The sequence below is a fragment of the Acanthaster planci genome, linkage group LG02 (assembly GCF_054643075.1).
Source record: "Acanthaster planci isolate LZ-2023a linkage group LG02, COTS_SCS, whole genome shotgun sequence".
Lineage (NCBI taxonomy): Eukaryota > Metazoa > Echinodermata > Asteroidea > Valvatida > Acanthasteridae > Acanthaster > Acanthaster planci.
The window spans coordinates 6,387,677-6,413,907 of record NC_141778.1 but is presented as its reverse complement, the minus strand read 5'-3'; the positions used below and the strand labels follow the sequence as shown (position 1 = coordinate 6,413,907).

General features: G+C 40.7%; 1 protein-coding gene across 4 annotated transcripts in view; it reads left to right on the top strand.

Annotated features, from left to right (window-relative positions):
• The window catches only part of LOC110986716 (solute carrier organic anion transporter family member 4A1-like), a 54,027-nt gene that overhangs the window by 11,895 nt on the left and 15,901 nt on the right, over positions 1 to 26,231 (top strand). For 2 of the 4 annotated variants that reach the window (XM_022248849.2, XM_022248850.2), the window contains exons 2-4: positions 13,531 to 14,607; positions 16,002 to 16,101; positions 18,996 to 19,117. In XM_022248849.2, the coding sequence (XP_022104541.2) occupies positions 13,785 to 14,607; positions 16,002 to 16,101; positions 18,996 to 19,117 (1,045 nt within the window). In that variant the 5' untranslated portion in view covers positions 13,531 to 13,784. Of the gene's footprint in view, positions 1 to 3,355; positions 3,588 to 5,442; positions 5,701 to 13,530; positions 14,608 to 16,001; positions 16,102 to 18,995; positions 19,118 to 26,231 lie in introns of those variants that run through there. The other 2 variants (XM_087132956.1, XM_087132955.1) reach the window with 2 other exon arrangements.

The window sequence follows — 26,231 nt, the reverse complement described above, 5'->3', positions numbered from 1 at the left end:
GAATAACAAAGCCGACAATGTAGCATCAGAGCGAGCGAGGATAGCAACGGCGTGTACATCATTGTCCAATCCAGCATCGTGCATGGACAGGGTTTGCCCGTAACGTTTTTCTCACTTGCCATCCGGACCAGCAGTGATGGCTTTTTACTGGTCCATAAGCAGAATTTTCACTAGTCCGCGTCTTCCCCCAAATTTCAACATTCTTTTTGGCACTAGTGTTTTCTGCTCCAACATCATGCATAACAGTGTGCACTTGGTGCTGACTGTTGTTTAACTGTCGATGAGTAATCATAAATGGCCATGGGAATTATGAATTTCCAGAATATTCATGAGTATAACTCTACTCAAGCAAATTAAATATAAATCACAGATATGCCACAAAATTGAAATAAATGTTTCTGTGAGGTGACATAATTTGTGGGGAGTCGTTTTGCTGAAGTCCCTACAATGTTCTCATTCAGCTACAGGCCATGATATAGTGTATGAACAACCTGGCCGGGATTACATGTACATTGCAAGGATGCGAACATTGTGATTGGGGTGTTCAGTGTACATTTACACCTGTCACCACCACAGTAAGAAGACAGGTAATGGTACTTTTTATGAGACAATGGGTCCTTAAAGCATTTAAAGGATTAGCCCCACCCCAAAGTTAATGAGGAAGGCCCCCTAGATGGGCTCACTGCATTTTCATGGTGTTTCCACTTGACCTCAAGGTGTCGGCAAGGGGTCACATCCAGGATTATTTTCACGATGTTTTCAATATGAACTGCCATGAAGTTGCAGTGAAAAAACAATTTCACAGTGAAACTGCAAATTAACTGCAAATTCATGGTGCTGAAATTCATAGTGTTACATGTAGGCCTACAGTGTACTGAAACACATAAACATCACAAATATTCTTCTTGCCCTAGGGAATACAGGAGTACATACCAGTATGGTACATATGGTATGCGCATGCACATGTTAAGGAGGCTGAATGATTCTTAAAATGGTTTATCCACTCACAGTTCCGAATAAGATTTGAAATTCAGCAGGTGTAGTGCAATACCAGTAACTAGTGAATGTAGTTTGCAAAAATGGACATGAAAAAAAGTACGGTAAGCTATTTTGAAATAGCTTGTACTGACCCAAATCATTAATGTACCGGTATGAATTTCCGCGAGCATAGTCATACTGGGAGCTGCGGAAGTTCTCTAAGGAGTGAAGTTTTTTCATGAGGCATTGCAGGAGAGAAATGATTGCCTGGGGTGGTACCGGTAGTCTAGCAGGTGCGTGCCTTCTTGACAAATGGCTACATCACCTGGATCATGATCCTGTCAAACTTGACTTGGAAAGAATCTTGCTCCACTATTGAGATGTACATTGTACTGGTATCTACATACATAGCCCAAGGTGTGATTTTTCATTTACTGTTGCTCCATAACAGTTGAACCATGGTTGAATCTGCTTATTGGGCCTATAGACTGCTGTGATGTTGGGGATATTTTAAGGCAAGCCTGTGTCTTTCAGGGATAAGAACTGTCTCCACTCTACAAACATTTACATGTACATTTACCGGTGCATTCATGAAATGTCCTTACAGGTGACAGACAAGCTACAGCTGGAACACCACTGCTGCTGTCCTGCTCAACTGTATACCGTACATGTACATGTACGTAGCATCAGTGACATCATGGTCCATGGTGAAATTGAGCGAGTTGCAACATGGCTAGCGGTCCTATGCACTGTACTGTATATTTGGGGTGATTCTCATAAGAGTACTGCAGTTGGGCTGGCCCAACTAAAGTTGTCAAGCTATAGAAAAACGTTATTCACGTACCAATAGGATAGTGTCAGTTAATCCTGTAAACATCTAGACATGTACATGTGTACCACACTACGTGTGTATCATCACTAATGAACCAACAGTTTACAGACCTCCTGTACAGTAGGCCTACATGTACATGTACTCTGTATATACATGTATGTTGTGCACGTTCTCCCAATCATGCCAGTGGTTTTCTCCTTGAACGTGCCTACCTGTACATACATACTGTACATAACCTGTACTTACATGTACCGGTACATGTAGCTGTAAAAGGCCTGTACACATATTCATTCATTACAGTTTATTGGTGAGCTGCGAAGCAAATGCGAGCGTATGTACATGTAATACCGATTTTCGTCTTCTGTCCGTCAGTCCATCCGTCCTCAAATGTGAAAGTTTTCCTTGCAAGGCAATACTTGTTGGTGTTAAAATGTGCCATTGAGTGCTTGTTTGCTTCCTCTTGGAATTCCATCAGTATTTACATGTAAATAGTCTCATATGGTATTAATGCTTAGAAACTGAATGAATTTAATGAAAACATTATAAAAGTTGAATGTTAACATTTTGAGTTGTGTATATACATGTACATGTACTTTCCCTGTAGTACATGTACATACATTACATGCACGTACTGAACACTCCATGTACATGTACAGTATGTGTTCGTGTGGTTTTGGGGAAAGCAGGGACCCTCTTCCTGCTGGGGTATTACATGTGCATTGTTGGTGGGTAGTATCTTTTTTTTCTTCTAAACTTTTGGGGTCAAAAATTTTAGGGTGGGGAATTATTTTTAAGTGGAAAGCTTGCGGTAGCACCATGCAAGGATACGATCTCTTTGTGAGTCTTTATGGTTCTGAAATACAGACTCTTAAAGAGATCGTATCCTTGCATGGTGCTACCGCAAGCTTTCCACCTTAGTTGTCTGTCGCCATGAATAGCTTGAAATCCCATCTGAATTATTTTTAGTTTAAAAGTGATTTGGATGGTCTGCGGTGTATTCCAACCACTGTTTTTTCTGTAGATTCGTAAATTGAGGATTGGTCTTGTTAAAGATGGTACTCAAAGCATAGCTTCTTTGGACAATCAAATGTTTGTGTTGCACTGACATATTCGATAAGTTAATGTCCAAAAGATGTTTGAAAGCTTAAACAAAATGATGCACATAGAGCACTTACATGTAAACTCCAAAACAGGAGAGATGAATGTGGAACTGGGAAGTGAATATAAACCCAAACAGAATCGCCTAGCCTTTATATTTAAATGAGAAAAGCTGGACATGATTCAATGAGACCGAGGCCAGTGGTCCAACAGTGATCAAAAGTGCAGGTTCATAGGAGCGTACAGTTCTGACCATTGTTACAGGTCAGTCCATCCGTGGTCTGTAGCAGTCATCAAGGTTATACCAGACATGCCAGAGGTTGTACAATAATCCTTTGTCATAGGACAACAATGAAGTGAAGGACGCTGCTATTCACCTCCCCTCCCCTCCCCCCCGGATCATAATTTGTCATTTCCCAACAGCGGTCAGATCCAGTTCTTTGTTGCGGGCCTGGCCGATGCTGTAATGTCTGCCCAAGTTTTGTAAATGTCCTCTGTCTTGGGAGGTGTTTTAGTCTGTGTTTCTGTGTTTGTTTCCCCTGCTTGGTACATGTACGTTCTATACATGACATTCTTTCTACCAGTGAAATATGTTTTGCCATAGTTTTATGCTTCTGTGCTGAACCTCCAGGAAAGCAGTCTCTGGAAGAAAAGTGCATGTGAAAAGTCTTACTAAAAGGTACTGTACAGTACACATGTACATGTATTTATAACCATGGCCTTAGCATTCGTTTCTTGTTCGTTTATGTTAAGTTGTATGATTTTGTAGGACACTTGGTGCACTGGACATTTTTGGTCAAACTTTGGGGAAAAAGTCCTATGTTGGACACAGCTTTCGTTGCAGTTACCATATTGCGGTAGCTTACAGATGAAAGTACCTGAAATACCGGTATCATGCGTAGCACTCTGTGCTACATGTAGATGTACATGTGCATATATAATGTACATGTATTACATGAGCATGTACATGTATTCATAGATTTTCTTCTAAATTGCTCAATGAATAGACTCTTTAAAAAAATCTAAATACTGAATTTAAATACTGAATTGCCAACACCTTATAGGAGTGGGATATGAGGGAACATCTGAGTACATGTTCTGGCAATTTAAGGATTTTACCCCAAAGAGCGGCTTAGTCTTTCAAGATCTGCCTTTTTTTCCTGCAAGAGAAAGTCACAGAAATGACTTCTAATTCTCTTTAGCGGAATTGCTCAATTTCCACAAGACCCATGTATACAGTTGGGGCAAAAAAGTTTACATACACCTGGTAGAACATGAGCAGTTTTCCTCAAAGTTCACAACTTCACTCATTCCTACCAACTTTTCTTGTCATGAGGACAGACAAGATGGGTCTCTGCTTCATGTACATGGTTTATGTGTCAAATAAAAACCCTCAGAGGGACATAATAATTGACCAAAAAAAAATCAAATTTTACATACCCCAACCCTAATAGTAAGTGCCACTTTCTGTATTTTTTGTCACATCTCATTGCAGTGAACCACTTTCTGAAATCGACAAGTGTTTTTGAACGACACTGTATGTAAATTTTCACAAAGACATTTTCTAAAGCATATTTTGAACCATAATAAATGTCTCTGAGTATTTTCAATTGAAGTACATGTATACACTGTGAACATTAAGTTGAGGAACAGTTTGTCTCACCTCATAAAGAAAACTGTGGCAAAATTATTTCAAACAGCACAAAATTCAGGAAAGCTGTTTTTCTAACAAGTGTACATCTATATTTTGGCTCCAACTGTATGGTAATTTGCCCAAGAAAATTGGCTTTCCTTATTACATTGTCCAGTGCCTGCTAATGTAGTGAGTATTGAGAGCTAATTGTATAATTTATTGTAACTTCCAAGTCAATCCTTTGGTGAGCACATTGAAGTGTCCCTACAATCAACTACCGGTAGCCCCCACCAGGTAAAGGATAGTAACAAAATCCATCAAGTTTTGTAGCAGCTGTAAAAAAAAACTTGAAGCACTTTTACATTGCTGCACCCCTGTCTATCACACCATTTCAAACATCCAAGCTATGTAGTCATTTGGATGCATGAAGTTTTAGGCAGTCCACGTGGATGTGTGCGTGTACATGTACATGTTAATTCTGTACAGCACATGTACTGATACACTGGCTAAAAATTACCTTCACAACAGACCTATGAGGTTGTAAAAACAGGTTTTCTTGCCTGTAGTGTATAGTACCAAACATGATTCACGTTTCATTCTGTACCACCAATCACTGCTGGCTGTTTCTTGATCCAGGGTGCAATCACATGACCATAGCCTAATTGCCCTTCCCTTCTCCCCTTCCCCAACCATTCCCAGGTACTCAGTAATGAGTTAGGGGGTTTGTACAGTGAGTCCCTTCTTGTGCCTTTTACATGTGTGATGAAAACTTGTAAACAAGTCGAAGTACAGGAATCACCTCATTATCCCATCCTGGGGCCCCCATCCCCTGTTGAAGCCTCCCCCTCAATCCCTCCTTGTCCAATCCTAGTGAAGGGAACAGGATAACAGCCAGGCAACAGGTTCTTGGCTGGAGATATATTTTTCTCCCAGCTTTTGTACATGTATAGCAGCAGTCATGAACTCATGGCATGTACACGTTATTCCATTGTCATTCACTGATCTGTGCCAGGCAACTGAAGTTTGACAGTTTGTTGAATTGCGTTGCTGGAGTACACATTTGAGTGCATCGATGCGAAGTATTTTTCCAGCAGTGTTGCTATGAGTATAGTAGTATTGTACATTACAGGTATACGTTGCCGGGTTTTGTCAGTTACAGGTAGGTACCCACATGTAGGTAAAGGAAAATTAATAATTGTATGAGAGTAACTAGTGCTTCTGACTCAGTGTGCAAAGTGAAGCCTTGGTGCATCAATTTTGTACATGTACCGGTACAACCATTTGCACACGTGTATACAGTACCTTACAGTATCTGCTGATATGCCTAATGTCAATAAAGTTAGTAAACCTGTAAGTTTTTGAGTATTTACCAGGTACATTGTACTTAAAGCTTCATACACACCTGTGCACATTTATGCGTATAGTCATGTTCGTGTAGTGTTACAGTGTTGACTGCAAAGTATTGTATGCATCAGGTTCTGCAGAAATTTTCACTCTTTTGGTCAGAAAACCCTCTGATATCATCATAGTTAAATAATTGTATGAGAGTAACTCGTGCTTCTGACTCAGTGTATATAAAGTGAAGCCTTGGTGCATCCATTTATACAGCCATTCGCACATACGGTACGTGTACGGTATATGCTGATATGTCAATGAAGTCGATATCGTACCAGGACATGGACTGTACAAACTATGCCAGAAACCTAAATGCTCAATTTAATGAGTGTTTCACTTTGCTTGATGTAAACAATTGCAGTGCACGCACATTATACCTGTACATGTACAGTACATGGCAGATGAATTTATGCCACAGGTATTATGAGAAATGAGATGCTGTATATGTACATTACTTTGCACACTGCATTTAGAGTACATCCCCACAGGGGCATTTCATTAGATGTTGTTCCAGTACTTGAAGTGGGCAACATTTTGTAGTACCTGCTAAAATGTATGTATTATGTTTATGTCTGATCTGTGTGAAGTTGGTGTCTTAGCATGCAAAAAACATCAATCCATTTGTCCCTATAAAGATGTAAAGGCAAGGGACATGTTAATACATGTATGTGAGTCCCACAGATTTTTATTTGGTTCACACCTTTCAACCGGAACTTCATAAAATGGGTCTGAATATCCTTGCTGAGAAAAAAAAGATGTACATGTACAATGTACATGTATGATACATAGTCCACACGTACATTGTGTCATATACTGGTGTACGTGAATGAGAAATGGGACTCCTGCCAAGATGGTGCCACACAGGAACTGAGAAGGTCTTGGGGTGATTCACAACCGTGAAGTGGGGTCTGCATTGAAAACGCGCATGTTTTGTGCGAATATTCTTTCCACTGTTTGCTTTTCATCTTCTCAAAAATGACCTTTTTTTCACCAATGACTGTGAATACAGTGTTCAATAGGATGAAACATTTGGGAAACTGATTGTACATGCATACTCAGTCAGCTGTACAGTGATATCTCTGCTGCAAATGCCACTCTCCTGCTTGTAAAAGGTATACATTTGCAGTAGTACAAAATGTGTAAGACCTCACCGGCCCTGAAACAGTCATAGAAGTGGTAGCATAATGTATGAAAAAGAAGTTAATTCATATACTGTACCGGTACAAGTTGGTGAAAATGTTGTATTTGAAGCACTTCATCAAATATTACATGTAGATTGATCTTTAACTAGATACTGAGGCGATGAATGACATAGGCCTACATGTACACTTGTACTAGTAGGGTCCTTACTCCAATCCTTATGCGTTTATCCTTACTGAAATACACAGAAGCTCCCCTTCCGCTAGATCTTATTCATACCCACTAGAAAAGCCTTGTGGTGGTGAAAAGTTCAATGCCTCCAGTGACTAAGAGATTATCCTTTTTTTTGCGTTCTCCCCCATCATATTCTATTCTAACTTTGTGTGCAACATGAACACACTTTTAAAAACTCTTAAAAAAAATGATTTGCTGCCTTATTCCTTGTATACTCTTTTAAAATGGGGGTCAGAATTTTAAAAAAGATAATGGTTGATACACTTGTGAAATCGATGAATGCATTGGAGAATCCTAACCACAATTGAATTTTGACTGGAAATGGACTCCCAGTGATGACTGCACATATGTACTTGTATCAGTGTAGCTCTTTAAGCACCTGTGAAATCGATTTCTAGCGTCATGGTAGTTTTTCAATTACAGGATAAGCCGTTGATCTTCATGTACATGTACATGCACCAACAGACACGTCCATGTTTCCAATTGGTAATTTCCGTCACCCATACTTTATCACTTATCAGCCTTGAAGGAGTTTACCTCAATCTGGCACTCACCAAACTTGTCAAATAATGCTGATTATAGCAAGTAGGCCTATATTGTTGTGTCCATGTTGTTATCAAGTGCAGGATTACAACATGTACCAGGTACATGTACATATACATGTAAATTGCAAGAGTTTTACTGGACCAGTTCTGCATTAGGTATACATGTACATACGGTAACTTCTTTCAACAAATTAAAAAAAGTTTACATGTGAGTAGGAGGGTCCATGAAATAAATTTCAGGCATTTTCTTTGGCAGGTTAGTCTGCAAATATACCGTACATACCGATACATGTACCGGTACATGTGTTTCGAAGTTACGAGTTAGTAAACTTGTAAGTTTATGAGTATTTACTTAAAGCTTCATACGCACCTGTGCACATTTATGCATGTACTGTTACAGTGTTGACTACAAAGTAATGAACGCATCAGGTTCTGCAGAAATGTTCACTCTTTTGTTCAGAAAACCCTATGAAATCATCATACACGCGTACATGTTGGTACAATCTGAGTTTCTGGTCAAAATAGGTTTTTGTAGTACAAAATGAAAGATTTAAAAATTTCTTTTTTTGTCCAAAGTGCATAAGGCTAAAAGACATCAGTAGGGCTCTTATAAGCTCTGAATGAGTTTCAAAACAAACTGATTGTTTCATTTTCCACTCTGTTTGTCGTTCTGACTGGTTTTACTCTCTGACTTTGGATTTCCAAGCTCAATAAAAAGTTGTGTTTTGCTACAGCTGTATGTGACCGTCTCCACAAAAACGAGTATTATGGGACTTTTTTTTTCAAAATGAGTTACCTACACATTTGAATTGGTTTCATTAAAAGCTTCAATGCAGAATTGCTTTAAGAGATAAAGCCCTTTAAACACAGGAAGTGGGAAAAGAAATCAGCCAATAAGAAAGTCTCTTGATGTCCATAGCAACAGTTGGGTTTCTTGTATGAATTTTGAAAGTACTGATAGGAGATACCGGTAGAGGCTTGTGGGTACACCATGGAATCAATCTCTTATGGAAGAGATAAGGTTCTTAGAAGAAACGGTGAGTGTTAACTCAGTGTTTCAGCCTGGATACTCTGTTTTTCCTCGGAAGAGTATGCTGGACTCGAGTGGACCGCTGGGTTATGAAGGTAATCCGGAAGCGGTGGAGCGTGAAACAGGATTCACAGGGTGTGTAACTGCTGCACATGCACTGGAGCACGAAGGTGTTGGATCCTGTGGTGGTGCAGGGATGCAGAATTGGCAGTAAACCTTGGGTTCGGGTACATGTATAGGGGACCCTTATGCCAAGGGGGGAAGGAGGTTGTGGCTTTGGGCAGAGAAGACGCTAATGCTTGGGTGGGTGGTATGGGTTTTTGGCACGGGGGGGCCCTACTGCTCAGGGGTGGGGGTTAGCTTGGATGCTTGTGAGTGCCAGATGTCGCTGAGCTTGAAACCAATGTCTTGGGGGATGGTGTTGTGCCGGAAAATCTTGATGGCTTCTCAGATTCTTTGTGGGAGCCAGTTCTGGATGGCGGCGATGAGTTCTGCATTGTCCCGTTTGATGTGGTGGTTGGAGGAGTGTGCATGCTTGAAGATGGCCAACTTCTTGTATTCTCCTTGTCGGCTGTGCGCATGGTGCTCTTGAAGCCTGGTGGGGAGGTTTCGTGCCGGTTTCTTCGATGTACACTTGGCGGTATCCACATGGAATGCGATATACATGTACACCGGGGCGACTGCTGGGTGGGTGCTTTTCCTTGTGGGTATGAAGCACAGCCTGTACCGGTAGCTTGGGTGCTGAGTGATGGACTCTGGTGTTGGCGGACTGTAAGATACTGTGGAGTTGGTGGGAAGTGGGACCCAGGTACAGTAGACATACGGTACTGTGGTGGTGTGGGCCGGGTTGGGAGGCTTCAGGTATACCGGTAGGGGGGAGGGGACTTTGGGTATAGGAGACCCTGGAAGGGGGATTGAACATGTTGATACGTTTCATCTAGCTGTTCATCTAGGGGGTGGACTTGATCATCTAGCAGATGTGTGTAGACATACATGATTTGCTGTTGTATGTCTACCGCACCTGGGCCCCACTTCCCACCTGAGCCAGGTAGTCTGGTACATTTACCAATACCAGCATTTTTACTCGGTATTAATATGGTTTTATAGAGAGCCACCCTCTCATATTTCCCATATCTACAGTACATGGACTTACATGTACATATACCCTGGTAGTTGAGCAGTTACACATGTAGGAGCAAGTCTGAAAGCCTTTTGCCTCGATGCAATTTTCTTACAAGCTGCTGCGGCTGAACGACAGCCCTTAGACAATGTTAGATAAGTTCACATTTATTTCAACTGTAACGTTTATGACCTTATAGTCACCAGGTCCCTAATTTTGCCACCAATTGTTAAGTCTGATTAGTTTTCATAGTGGCAGCTTGTCTAGATGGAGCTTAGTCGACCATTAGGAATGAATCTATGGTGCAACCATGGTTGCACTGCTGGTTATCACTCAGTAGCCTACCGGTATATTGCAAGTAATTTATCAATATAGAGGGAACCACTTACTTCCAGGTTCCAATTGTGTGAGATACTGGTACCATTGACCATGAATGCTGCGAGAGTTGCATCCAACAGCAATATGTAAGTGATGATGAGATTTTACAAACTACACTGTAGTTTGATCAGGGATATTGTACTCTAATGTTATGCATTCACATTGTTAAAAGCAGATGACTAGTGGTTTATCAGTACAGTACATGTAGTTCATCTGAACTTGCCCCTCGGCGCTGCTGTTTAATTTCATCCTCGCGATTAATGGCCTTCTGCCTATAGAGTGCCCCAAAGGCCATCCTTGGCTTGTTTAGCGAGGCGGCCAGTGGCAGCAGTGCATACCGATTCAAGTACCAGGGGTACATGAGCTTCAGCAATTGGTGGACCTTCTCCCTAAACGTAGACGTTAGAGGCCACAAGAGTGGCAGCCCTCCAAAAATGCATCACCACTACCATCTGTGTATAGTCTGGACATTTTGTCCTGAATGTGTATGGATTTGTGATGGAATTTTGTTGTCAGTCTTTTGTTTTAGCTGTAAAAAAGCAACCTTGACTTTGAGTTGTGAAAGTTGTCAGAGTTCAACTTTCTATCCAAAATTGCCGGCAGTATGTATTTTGTTTTCAGACTCAGCATTTTGTTTAGCACTGGTTTCTAAATGCAAGGAACGAAATTCCCTCCCACTGACATGGTACTTTACATGTATTGTTAGCCCAGGCAGATACATGTATGTAAGCCATCAGTCCTAATCTCTGTAAATTGACACCACAGTAGTATCTGGACATAATGCCCCTGTACCCTGCATTTGCAATCCCCCCCTTCCAGGGTAGTCATACCACTCATCATTTGCAAACTTGACCCCTGGATAGTATAGGTCTGCTGACGGAAATATGTATTGAATAAGAAGTTTCGGTAGTGAAGCAAGATGCTTCAGCATAGTAAAAAGTAACGGTACATGTACATGTACGTGTACATACATGTACATGCACGTACGTGTACAGGTTTGGTAAAGTGTTTGCCATTGGTACTGGCACATACATGTATACATTCAAAGTGGCATTGATTCATGTACAATGTATGTGTTGTGAGGAGCATCTCTGCTTAATCCTGGTAAATACATGTACTGTACAGGCTGCCTAACATGCCCAAAGTAATGGGTTTTTGTTCAGAGACTTTAAACATGTACATGTACCACTAGCAGAGTCTTCAAAGTCTGCATGTGTTTTTTCATCCTGTGCACGTTTGTATACAGTGTATGTGCTTTCTTGAACTCGACATGTCCGTGCAATTTTTGCCAGGCATAAATGCCTTGTTGGCCCAAGATGCATTTTGTATGCTCAGTGCCAGTGAGTGGGCCCATGGCAGCAATGATTTCTACCTGGTTCATGTATTATTGTGGTCACTGGATTAGCCTGTAGTAGCTGTTGATTGAGATACATGTACATGTACAGGTACATATTGGTAAATGAATATGTACGATACATGTACATCTAGCCCTTGGCCCTCAAGACTCAACTGTGGACTTATCCAAATCAGGTGCTACTGCTGCCAGAATACCTTACAAGTATATGCCGGATGATGTGTAAACACACACAGTTTTCCTTATTTGTTCCCATGGACATGGGAACTCTTTTGTCATTTTCGCGGTTGACGTATTAATGCATTGTGCTTGGTTGGGTCAAAGCGCGGAAGACGATCCTACACGCTACTACGGGTACTATTATTAAGTGGACCCACCCCCCAACCAACAATAAAACAGAAATGCCTTTCTTGAGTAATTATAGAATTGAATTGGGGAGAGCTAAGGGGATTAAAGACCTCCTGTGCTTGGGTAAGCTAATTTGGTAGGGAGCAAAAACCACACTTAAAAAAAAGAGATAAGGTTTCCAAATTCCAGCTACCATATCACCTCCTTTTTATTGAAACAATTCGCAAAAACACTGGTCCCTGGTGATGCCTGTATATGCTATGGACCTTTTGTATGTGAACCGGTTGACGTGTGGACGTGCAGCACGGAAAAATGGCACCCTAAACTAAGTCTGAATAAACAAAAAAAATGGAATTTGGGGAAACTCACTAAAAAAAAAATCAAATTTGATCGGGTAGGGAGGAGTCACAAGGAAAATTTGGTGGAGGCAAACAACCGCAAATTTTATAGAAACGAGGAAACAAAACAAAAGAAAAATGAAATTCCAAAATTTATTGCTTAGGGGCAATGCTCAGCAGAATCCAAACAACGATATAAAAATGGAATTGTCTCACCACAAACTCAATCAAACTGGTGATCTAAAAAAATTGAAGAATTAGTGTGATGTCTGGGCAGAATGGGACTAGGTTAACTTTGATCTTCAAAAAAAATGCACTTAATGAAACCTCATCGAACTACGAAAAATTAGATGCCAATGAAACTTTGCTGGTCTAAAGAAATAGGAGCGTGGATTCAACAAAGTTTAAAGTCAAGCAAATACAAGCAAAAAAATGAATGAATTTCAACAAAAAAACGAAAACCTAACCACAAGCAAAACTAAAATAACCGCAAGCCAACACAGCATATAAGAGGGTTGCAAAACAATAAACACAACAGCTTTGACAACCGAGTAAAACGGCAGACTAAGCGCCCGGCAGAGAACTCATAAAAATGTGGTGTGTGCTCTTCACTGCCAGTCTGCAAACTGAGTGGGTCTAGAAGGAATGCTGAGCACATGGTGCTAAATCAAAGGGACTCTTTGTTCAAGAGTCTAATTACTGTAAGAATGATGTTACCTTACCAGGGGGAGGGTCCAGCTTAAAAAAAAGAAAGCCATTTTCCAGGGGGAGGGAACTGAAGTTATTGTATATAAAGAAGATTACAACCATCCTCCTTACACTCGCACCTAATTTCTGTTTGTGGGCATTTGTGTTCTTGGATGGGGGAGATACTGGTCAACAGGTGTAAGGGTCAAACTTTCCAGAAATGTCAAACTTGCCTAACGTCAAGTTTATTATGGCAGCTGCAAATCTGCACCTCACAACCAGCAGTTTTGCAACATGTGCTGCTCAATCCATTTGCAGAGGCCACACAGGTGTCCACTGTCCGACCAGTCTGGCAGTCAGTCGTAGCTGGCCATCACCCTTTTTGAGGTTAATCTTGATTCTTTTTTGTCTTCTTTTCAGTTCCCTGCATATTAGGAACCAGAAGGAAAAGCTGAGAGCTGATGCTGTGATGAACTTGAGGCCGCTTCAGTGGTCGTGATACTACAGCCATTGTACTCATCAGTTGGAAATCCTGGTACCGGCACATTCAACTGAAAGTTTCCACTTGCTTGTACCATACGTGTACGGTACATCACTCCTCATTGTAGAGTTTCAGCCCACTGAAGCAGGTCTCCTCTCCAACTGATGCATTTTAGCATTGACCTGTAAAGTTAATGTACAGGCCATTAGATGAAATGGATAGTTCGCCAGTCAGGAAAAACAGTTCAGGGGGGACAGAGGTCAAAGATTCTGATTTGAACACTTTAGATCAGTATGTTAACAACAGCAATAATGTGACTGCTGATTCAGAGGTTCCATTGACTGATAAAACGAGAAGTGACAAAAGCAAGGGAAACATGAGACCGGAGAATGGGTATGGGCCGCTGTCAAATCAGGACGAAGATGCAGAGGGGGAAGAGCCAGAGGAGTTGGAAGAGGAGGTGCACTGTGGCTGGCGTGGACTGCGGCCACAGTGCCTGCAGTGCTTCAACCGGCCGCCCGGAGTCCTGCTGTTCCTCTGCCTGTTTGCGGTGACACAGGGGATGACTGTCAATGGCTTTGTGTACGTTGTCACCACCACCCTGGAACGGCGCTTCAACCTGCCCAGCGTGCGGAGCGGCTCCATCTCAAGCTCCTACGACTTCTCTGTCATGATCGTCATCACCTTTGTCACCTACCTGGGCGACCGTGGGCACAAGCCCCTTTGGCTAGGCTTCGGGGCCCTCATCTTCGCTCTGGGCTCCTACATCTTCACACTTCCTCACTTCCTGACGCCGTTCTATGACTTCCACGCATCAGACTTTGAACTCTGTCTGTCTGAGCGCAACATGACAGACACATGTGGTACTGCCGGCTCAGAGAGTACCCTGGCCAATTTTTTCTGGATGTTCGTGTTTGCCCAGTTTCTGCATGGACTTGGTGCAGCACCACTGTACACACTTGGTGTCACATACATAGATGAGAATGTTAAGCCAAAGATGACATCACTTTATATTGGTACCATTAAAATTTTCATATTTTGAACTTGCCATATGCTAATACTCCTCACCATAATGTACACAAACTAGTGCATGCACTGTTATTAAATAAAACGCCCTCTATCATTAATGCACTGATCCAATAAGATCCAGATGCATAGACTTGTGTAGGGGTGATAGTAGAATGATCCAGTATTTAGGCAAAAAAAAAAGAAGTAGTTCTGCTTCCAATTACATGCCTCTCAAAGATAGGGTTTGTTGGTCGGAAATTTGTTATTTTTTGGTCAATTTTTTGTGCTGATGTAATGGCAGGAATGGGGATGAAAGCTTCCAAAAAGTGTCACAAAAATTGATAAAAACCTGCCTTAATCTATGTAAAGATTTCTACAGTGAACAATCCGTAAGAATTATGGACAATATACACAATGCTAGTCAGGTAATCATCATGGCAAACTGGCCTTGTATCGCATGGTAAGCGTGCATGATGCACCCAGACGGAGCTGGAAATTTTGTGGAAACACGCTCACTTCAAGTACGAGCAAAACAATGTGAAATTAAACTTGTGAACTCAGAAAATTCTGGTACATAGACAAGAGACCAAGTTCTGTGAATTAACTTGCAGAAATCTTCTTGCAACATCAGTGTTTCTTCAACCTGCTGAAGCTGTAGGGTTATGTGCTTGTATGGCCGATGTTGTGTAATCGTTGTTGTGTTGACTGGGACGTACGGTATAGACACAGGTTGGCACATTTTCATCACATGTTTTTTTGCATGGGTGCAGCGTGGTGGGAACCAGCGCAGCATTGCTTTAATGCACTGAGCTTTGTGCATGTGTTTTCACCACTGTGACAGCGAAATGAGAAGTGAACTTGTAAAAATAACATAAGTTTCTTTTCCAAAAGTTGGAAATGTAAGTAGGGAAACCATGGAAAAAACAAGTGTTTTAACTTGAAAAAAAGGTTATTGAGAGGTGTTTTGTGAAACAAGAAAAGACAACAGGATTTATATTTTTTAATTTTTTAAATATTGTTTTATAACTTGCCGATAAAAATTTAACGGTCGGGTCGAAAATTAGGGCCAGTCAGGAAACCGGAAGCAGAAGTATTTTTGGGGGGGTCCAAGCCCCACCTATATGTGCTATTTACATGGACAATTAGGTACACTTCTTTCTAATGTAGCCTTTTGTTTGTAAATCGCAGTTATGCCGGTAATTCATTAAAATTGCGTTGGCAAGGCTTAATCCTAACCCCCCAGGGTATTTGTAAAAGTCATTGGAATTGGAGAATTGAGGACTCCTTTACGTGTATCTTAGGGTTAATCTTCTGATGTATTGATATCTCACATGTACACTTATGTATTTAGCATCAAACTTAATGTAATATCTTCATTTGACATGTCCCAATGATTTTGCAGGTATCTTCAATGCTGCCTCTCTGCTGGGCCCTGCTATCGGTTACCTGTTGGGAGGTGCACTGTTGTCCATCTACACTGACGTCCAAGTCGATTCCAGCAGGTAAATAAACAACTTCAAGTCCCCCTCCTAACAAAAAAATAAACTCTAAACCTGAAAACCTCAAAGCCTTGCAGAATCCTCAAGTGAAAACTAAAGCACACATCTAAAATCCACCCACAGATACCATGTATTGGACCATGCTAAAGCCCTCGACCAAAACGTCTATACTGTACCCCAAACCTGAAAATAAACTCCCCAAACTTGAAGTTTGAATTCCCAAAAGTCAATTTCAAGCCCAAATCTTCAAACCAAAAATCCAAAATAAAACAAAAACCAAAATTAAATGTACAAATTCTAAAACCACTGAATCGCAGCTGAAAAGCGGGCTCAGTGCCAAAAAGCAACATTTTTAGTCGTACAAAATTGAAGCATTAGAGTACTGGTACTTTGCAGGCTTTGTGATTTCAAAACAACTACAGTTTCTTACTATGAGTTCATTGGCTTCAATACTTTTCTGCGGGCAGCTAAAAGGTGATCTCCCTCTGAACCCAAAATGAAAGTGTGGGTATGTTTGAAATATAATTTGTTCAGCCCCCAAGGGTTACTTTTTATGTCATTGAATGTAACAGACTTTCTCAGCAGGTGCAGTACCTGTACTTGCCCATGTCCTGTACATGTACATGAATGTACCCATGACCAACTGCATTATGGACATGTTTGTAGTGTACATGTTTACAGTATAGCATTGAAGCTACAATGGTTTTCATGTACTGGTACATATGGGTACACGCCGTAATTGCATTGTAATTTTGAAGTGTTTTAATTTCATGCCAAATTGACATCAGGTTAACCATGTCATCTGATTTTTCTGTGGTTTTTCAAGTTGGCTATTGATTTATTACGTGCTAAGCGTAAATTGATGTTTGCAGCTGGTCCGAATTAGGCTCTAGTGGCTGACCTGATCCCGACCTTATCCTGACCTTAATGTCTTCCAGGATGCCCCTTGCCACCCAGTGTGGAGTAGCAAGCCAGAGAGTCTGTGTGTATCCAAACTGCTATTGCATTGACAAGGTGTTTGAATTATTTTTCAAAGGTCATTCTACTATGTGATGGCTAAATGCAATGGGCACAAGTGCAAAACCGGCAAGGTTATTGATACATTGGTGGAAAGGGTGTGAATTTATGTCTTTATTCTAATTGCTGCCACAGTTAGATTTCACTATAACTTAAAAATGCCATGAAATTCAAGTATGACCTTAAAGGGCTTTGCCAAGATAGGGTGCATGTACATGTAAATTTCACAGAACAGACAAGCACTGGCATATGGGCATAGTACTTCTGAGTTTATGGACACTGCACTTGAACATGAAACCTGTGTCCATATTACTTGGCTTTGGCTGAAAATGATACGTATATTACTGCGAGTCTGTAGATGGATTAGGCCACTACCTACTGGTACATGTACATTGTACATGTAGTGGATTCCATGGGTACATTTGTTATTTCCTGTCACAGCCTTGTACATGTACAATGTACATGCATGGACTCGGCTAGTTCTGTATATTATGGGAGCTCATCAAGTGTAGACTCGTAGATCTGCTACAAAAACTGACACAGTCGGTACAGATCTACATGTACAGTCCACAACACATTGTACAGAGGGTTTTCTTAAAGGAATGAGTTCAAATGATAAATGTTTGCAATGTTAGGAGAGATAGAACAGCTGTCTGAAACCGAAGAACAGTATTGGAGTTGATTTATGTGAAATGGCACTTTCAGGCAAAAGCTGTTGGTGCAAAAAAGACTATGTTTTGCTGGATGAGGAGTGTGATATTAATGTAAGCCTTCATTTATTGAGGACAAAAGTCCTCTTACCAGTTACAACTGTCTAGATTTTGCACACAAATGAATCAAACACATGAGACCAAATAATTAGCAAAACTATTCCTGAAATGAAAGTTCCCTCAGTCATTCTTTTAAAATTATTCTAGTCATGGTACATGAATCGGAAACTGATGTTAACATTATCCTGTAATTTCATGGAATAGCTGGCCGATGCGGGAGGCTCTGGGCATCACTTCTTTGAAATTATTGTTTGGAATTCTTGGAAAACTGAAAATAACGGCAGATGTGATTGTTATTTATTGTAATCCAAACCACAGTTCACTTTCAGTACTTGAACAGAGAATACCAAATTTCTCTGGATATTTGTGTGACTCGGTGTAGAGTTTCTGAAAAGGGGAAGCAACATATCTTCAAGTTGCATACTGAAGGACAATTACGGAGTTCCAGAGTCAGTTTTAGGGACACGTGAAGTGACCGTGGAAAGTTTCTTTTCAGTCCAGCATTTATGTGCCATTGAGAGACTGGTATACGTGAATGTGATACCTTTTTTGGCAACAAGTCATTCCCTAAGTCGAAATGAGGAAAGGAAAAGTAGGTCAAGGTCAAAGAATGTCAAAAGGACTGTTTTTGGATGAGCTTGATTAATACTGAATCACTTCAGAAACTGAAAGCAAAACAAGGGTGTCAATTAACTGTTGTTGGAATCCTTACAGGAAGGACTGGTGTCATAAAAGTGAAACTGCTTGAAGAGTTTGGTGGCACTGAAATCTGAAACCACCATACAGTACACGTACATGTACGGTCAATGTGTCGTAAATGCACCCGAGCAATTTTTACAATTTGCAAATTTAATTGGCTCAACCAAACAAAAAAAGTTTCCCCCAAATGGAATACTGCGCAGAGGTTGACTACTGCAGATTGTATTTGAAACAAGCTTCTGAGAGGAATTTGTTTAGCATACACCGATACAACATTGCCCTAGTGTGTGCTTACTTGTTGGTGTAGTAACTGCAGTTCTGAGGACTCTTCACAGAGCCGTAAAACATGAATTTTTTCTAATTACAGCTTATTTTCTTCAAACTGGATTTTCCCCTCTTATCTTTATACAGCCTGAGTATTGATCCAGACAGCCCTCTGTGGATCGGTGCGTGGTGGATAGGGTTCCTCATCAGTGGCACCTTGGCGATGTTCATCACCTTACCTTTCCTGGGCTTCCCGAAAGCTTTGCCAGGTATAATCCTGAAACCTCTACCCTAGTTTTTCTCTGACAATTAGATCTCTCCTCTCTCATCTTAAGGTGTCAGGGCTGCTACAATTTCAGGGTTAATTTGTTTTTCCAGGAAGCTGTCCGCTTTTCCCCATGAAACCTTCTACAAATAGTTGTTGACTGCATGCAGAAGGTTCACTGTTGGTTGGTGACAGGTTTGGCATCAAAACGAACATATTTGGGTCATTCTTCAGTAATTGTCTACTTTTGCGTTTCTAGAAAACCAATTTAAAAATTTGTCTCTTTGCAACTTTGAATGTTGTTTCACGAAAAAAACATCCCTGGCATAGCAAAAACACGTTTGGTGCAATCTTTACTGGAATTTAACTTAATTTCCCTCCTCTTTTGAGGGGCCGATCATTGTATTCTGTCATATCCGTCACATTTTTGTGATAATCAACCTTGGGAAATAAAACCAAATGAAAACTACAAATCTGCGTTCACACCACAGTCTTCAAAATTATGGAGTACTGTCTAACAATTAATATAAATTGCTGCCTTGGTATAACACACCGATTTTAAATCCACGAAAAAGTTAAGTGCCTCGAAATTTGTGACTTTTCTTGCAAAACAACAACTGGCACATGATTTTACTCCAACTTCCTAAAATACAAAGTGAGCTCCAGATGATCTACTGGACAAAAATGGTTAGTCTACCATGTACAAATGATAACTTTATTGATTTTTATATTTGCTTGATGTTCACAGACATAAATTACAATGTACTTGTGTGATGGATATGACTGGCTGTGATGGAGATGATCAAGTCATTTCCGTCATGTGACGGAGATGACGTCAATCATCATGAGGTTCTAAGTGTGTGAAAACAGGAAGCTAAATCTGTTTTTTAAGGCGTGTTTATAAACTTGCAAATCTCTTACAGACTTAACCTTAAAAGGGGTCATGCAATGCAAATTGTTCGGTTGGTAATAGTTTCTTGATGCAATAATTTCCGAAGCAACCATTTTCAGGAGTTAAATTAAGGGAGGGAGGATGAAGGTATGATACTAGACCTCCTCAATTTTGCTAGCGGCAATTCAACAACTGTATGTATTCATGTCAATTTTTTCATTTCATGAAATTTTTTCATTTTCAATTTTTTTCATGAGAAAACATGTAAGTATACTCCATGAAATAAAACTAACGAACATTTCTGGAAGGTAGAGCCTTAGAGCAATTGTGTCTTATTATGTGCTTGCAAAATACAGTAAAATACTTTTAACTGAAACAAAAAACTAAGGTTTGATTTTTTCCGTAGCCTATTTTCTTCTCTCTAAATGCACAGTGAGAACACTCTCAATACGTGAACAGTGAAGCACCCACTCTTTTGAGGAGTCATATACATGTAACAACTCGAAAAAGAGTTGTCCACAACACAGCTCGTCTTTTTGAGCGATATTTGCTCTTTTGGGTGGTTTTTCTCTCTTTTGGGGTGGTCTTTACTATTTTAGAGGTTATAAAGGAACTCCGTAGAAGAATGGAATATTCACCTTTTAATTTATATGTTCCATTTTAGGCTCCTTTTCATCCTGATCAAGCGACATGGCAACATTTTCACAGATAATGGCATACACTGCATTAAGTGTTTCTGCATTCATTCAACATTGAGTTTCACAAGAATTTCTCGCCAGTAATCCATGGCAACCTTGGGATGCCTGTTAGTCACTTTCTCCAGTGGCGGTATCCAAGTAATGACATCATCATACTTAAACCATATCTTGTCTTCCCTTAGTGGCCAGCAAAATGTATTTTTCCCCACTCTTGCCATGGAATTCACTTCTACCGAGTCTGCATCTTTATCGTCAGTGATGCCTGGATATGGCTCTTTCTCCTATACCATAATCCATAATGGGTCGTGTAGCGGGGCTTCAGCTCTCATGTGCTCTTGAATGTTACTTTCACAGTTACAGTGGTTGATTTTCCATCACCATACGGTTTTTTCCTCGGTTACCCACTGCTTATATTCGAGCTGCTTATCTTCTTTAGGCAGCTGGTAATGTACTTGTTTCCCCTGGCATTCTTCTCACTCTCCGGACATACATGCCTTGCTGAAGATGTCGCAAACAGCTGACTTCATTGATTCTTCAACAGTACTCATTACTCTATTCGCAGCCAGAATTTCATTCATTAGCTCAATGTTACTGCATCTCTTACACCTGCAAGAGTCCAGATCGCTGGTTGATGGTTTCACCATCCACCAGGGCCTAAGCTCACAGAAGGTAGAGTAGTGTATTGACAGTGTTGGATTTTCATACAGGAACTTAGCATGAAGCACTTTAAGGTTGTCATTCAACAGTCGTTTCTTTACCTTGTTTCTTGTGATTGTGTCTATTTTGCCAGGCATTTGTCGGCTGTCGTCATCGCGTTCAAAGAGGTCATTGAGTAACATCTTCATTTCATTGTTTACCCTGTCGCTTCTCTGGACCCTTTCATATTTTAGGTTTTTGCCCTTATCTTTATGGATGAGGCGATGAGCATTTGTTCCAAGTGTCAACGACAAGCGTTTCACTATCCTGTATTTTTTTACTATGTTACTTGCGGCAATTCATCTGATCTTTTGCTTAATTCGCCGTGCCTTGTTGTGCCGATACATGACATGCAATTCAGCAAGAAGAACATGATGAAAGACAAGTTTTTTTGTTACTTTTTTTGTTACACTCTACAGTGTCGTAGTAGCTTCCTTGTTTTTGATCGTGGCAAATCCTCCATTTCAAGCAATTGTTCATTTACCCTGTGGTACCTCTTCTTTCATCGCTGAACCAGCCTCTCTTGTTGCTTTAATTTCCTGGTAAGGACTCCATTTTGTCTGTAGGCTTTTGCTCTCTCTTTCTTGACCTTCTTGTGACCTCTGTTGGTCCTCTGATCAACTGACTGTTGCAGAGTTGAGCGTGACAAATTTGAAGCACTTCCACTATTAATGGTGATATCTGAGGACTGTCTGGAAGTTGGTCGTAGACTTGTTTCTTAGCATGACGATATTTCATTGTACTCGTGCGCCAACTTCGTCTTGTTGTCCTCTGTTGTCGTTCACTTCTCTGTGAAATAGGAATATAGTTCACCTTCTTTTGAATGCTCTTTTTCCATGTAATGAGCTTTCTGTGTTGGGTGGTTTTTGATACAATCACGGTATCTTTTGGCACATTCTGCTGCTGTAAGAGCCATTCTGTGATAAGAGAATTAAAAGCTTAGTTAACATTATAAGTTCAAGGAAGAAAATGTAAGTTGCAAAAGGCTGGTTTCAGTAAAACCCAAATTTATACAAAAAAAAGTTCAACTGAGGCCTAATTATGCCCTGCGTACTAAACAGTGTAGGCCCTTGCATGCCAAGTACCTGGGTCCCATTTATGGGGCTATTTCCAGACTAATCTCATTGTGACTGTGAACTCGGCAATAAATAATGTTAGGCGCAACCTCAATAGGCCTAACACTTTTTCCCAAAAAAAAATGAGGTCAGCAATTTTGTGCAAAAGTAGGCCTAAATGAAGACTTAACATTCTTAACCATTTAACATGTCAAACAAAATAATGCCCAAGCCCCCAAAAATGGATCAAGTCAGTCATCTGTTACAAAGCCTGACATCTCCGTCACAGATGAGACAGTGTGTAATGTGACAGAACTGAGCGTGACGGACATGACGGTCTTAACCTTTGGTCCAGCAGAACTTGGCGGTTCTCGCTATGATTGGTGGGAAGTTTGGGAAGCTGGCAAAGGTCACGGATCTTTTTGCAATAATCTTTACAAAAAACAAATAACTGTATGTACTTTACGAGTTCTACAGCGTTCGGATATGACGCTGAATAAAGGTGCACACCTTCAGTCGAGGTAAACTCCAGGTTTTGAATGGTTTTAATGACAGACAAGCTGAAGAAAATGCAAGCTCCACACAATCCCATATCGAGCACGTGCATAGAGACTGAGACAGTGCTTCAGATTGCCTTTTATCAACTAGTGAGGGCGCTATTTATTTTCGTGGCGGTATCTGACTCAGATCCGCGGGACAAACGTTTTCCGACAAAAAAGACAAAATGTAAACCACAAGAAATTTATCCTGGCATATTTGAAGCACTGAATGGATTTAAGTGACAGATAAATGTCGGTTGACATTGTAAACTCCAAATTTCAAGAGAACTCTTTATAGATGATAGAGAAACACTTCCAATGAAGAAAAAAACACTAGACTGTATGTCCTTACCGTACATGCTCATGTACAGTACTACAACTGTGTGAGAACAGGATAAGTCGCGAATATCTCAACCAATAATGTCAGTCTGCTACTCCAAGAATTACCCAGAGGGTTAATAAGTTGGCCCGGGCTCATGGGGAAACAGCAAATTGTTTTTGAAGGTTGGGGGGGGGGGCAGATGTGCATTTATGATATTGGATACTTCCTCGGGGAATGCTAAGATTCCGAGGCTTGGGCAACGTATTGCCCTTTAGTCCTTGTAATCTTGTTCTTCCTTCTTGTGGCAGTGAGAAGCACCACAAGGTTTCCTGTTGAGTAGTTTTATGCAAAAGTTACATGTGTTTTGTGGTAGACATGTGGCTATCATTTTGTAGACTCTCTGTTATTCACAGTTTGTGGACTTTTTTCCTGTGTACTTGGAGTTTTGGTCTTGGGTCTGTTTAATGCATTTGTTGCTGGAACTACAAATGTACAAGTGCACTTGAGCACTTCCAGACTTGAGATTGTGTTCATTGATCTGTTGGCCTTGCACCTGTATCACCATATTTGGTGGATCTGCCTTAACGACATCAAACTGAAAATGCTGCTGAATACCCATGTGGGCTCAGCCAGGCTGTTCTCACTGCTCCAGGTTTCTAACATTTCATACAGTTGGTATCAGCTGAGTTTATTTTTGGCCTGTGAAATTAGTTTTCAGAGTTTGGGAAAGAATACAGGTAGTTTCACCTTCAGTGAAAGGACGGGTGTTGAGGACAATGGAAAAGTGGCCATTACGTGACCATTCCATGGATCTCCTTAACATGTAATAGTACATGTACATGTACTCGTACCACCAACATGCATCAAGTTGATGCTTTTCACTGAAGAGATCAGCTTAAAGCACTTTTAAGCTTTTTTTCCTTGTTTTTTAAAGGGCAAGAGTCACAACACCCAGGGTAATGTGGGATTGTAATAGTAATGGGACCCTATGTAACCCTGAAGGTTCAAAGCCAGACATCTTCTATCTCAGATCATGGAGGTTCAACGATACATGTCTCCATGCTTGGATGTACCTGGAGTCATTTCTTGTCCGTTTTTACCATCATACTGCATCATCATTCATCGTACAATGTTTACGTACATACACATGCCTGTTGCTCCTTGCTTGAAAGTCTCTTCTTTCACATTTGACTGCCAAATTGCATGTATCCTTTACTGCAAATCTGTGTTTGTTTACCACAGGCTTAAACGATTCAGTAGTGGGCTTACTGTGGATCAAGATCAGGAGTTTATTCTAGAGGCACGGTGCAGGGATAGTAAATGCACAGGCCTCATAGAACTCAGTGTTGTAATTAAGCTCCGTAAAATAGATCTCGTTTACTGCCGGATATACATGTACATGTACTTTGGGTCCATTGAGTTAAAACTTCAGAAAGCTGCAGAGGTGCTGAACTATGCAAAATGAAGTGAGAAGCAGGGTTCCTGCGGCCTGGAAAAGTCATGGAAATTTGTTTTTCCTTTTTCATGCCTGGAAAAGTCATAGAATTTTGTAAAAAATGACTAAAGTCATGGAATTTTACCATGGAAGTCATAGAACTGTGTGATTTCTATTATCAGAAATCTGTGATTGTATTTGCAACCTGAAAGGCCACATAGTCCAAGAAATTGCATTATTTGGTCATGGATTTTTATAATTTGGTCATGGAAAAGTCGTGGAATTTAATTGTCCTTCAGGTGCAGGAACCGTGGAGAAGAATCTTGAACTTAATGCATTGAGAGATACTAGTAGGTAACAAGTGAAGATCATTGAGAATGGGTGTTGTCCACCAGCCACTGGTAGAAATATATAACTGTGACAGAAAGGGGGAAAAAAATGAAAGGTCTACATTAGCCAAAAATTTGGAAATAGAGAATCATATTTCAATACGTACAGGTGCACACACACATACACATCTGCATGTACACTCTACATGCATGTACATGCCACACATCAATGTGGTCTGCAGTATGTGGACACATCTATCAGTACAGACTAGAAGTGCCCCTTAATTGGCAAAGAAAAAAACAGGTTTGTGGGAACCATTTTGGTGTTATAGAAATATGTCTGGGTACAGTCCACCAATTCCAGCCCCATTGAAAACTGTGTAAAATCAGCACTGTTCAGGGCCCAATAACATGCACGCCAACATCCCTGAGATTTCTGAAACACAAATGAAATTCTTGTCTGGTCACTAATCTTTCAATTTCTTTTCAATTTTTTGTGGGTTAACCCATTGCATTTTACTTATTCCCACAAAACAAAATCACCCCCCCCAAGTGATTTTTCTGAAGTCTGATTGCAGCCATTTTTCAAGTGGCAACCCTCAACTTTCTCGGGCACTTAGGACCATTTTTCAACTGTAGTTTTTAGCCATTCTGCTCTCATATGAAAGCTAAAAGACCCAGGGAATTGATCCTGGCAAGGATTTACACAATCTCACCATTTCAGGGGCCAAACAAGCTCCTTTTTCAAAAGATACTGTGGGGGCACTTTTAATGCTGATGAGCTGGCCAGAAATTCTCACTTGAATGAGTGGTCTGCACCCGTATGGTACATGTATATGCAAACTACCTTGTCAAACAGACTTATCTTCACTTCAGGTGCCACCCTTCTGAATGCTTTGGGTAAAATACTGTAGATACTAGTACATGTTGATTGCTCATCACTGGGACAGCATCATTAGACAAAGTGTGTTCCTTGGCACACTCTGTATTTTTGTGCATGCACGTGCAATGCTTGACAAAACAACAGTTGTTTTCGACAGAACTGGGGTTGTTTACACCCTTTTGCGGATGTATGGCACCCATGATCATGATGATAGTCCCTTTGACATATAAAAAGAAATTGCAGTGTGCCCATTCCCCGGGGCATGCAGT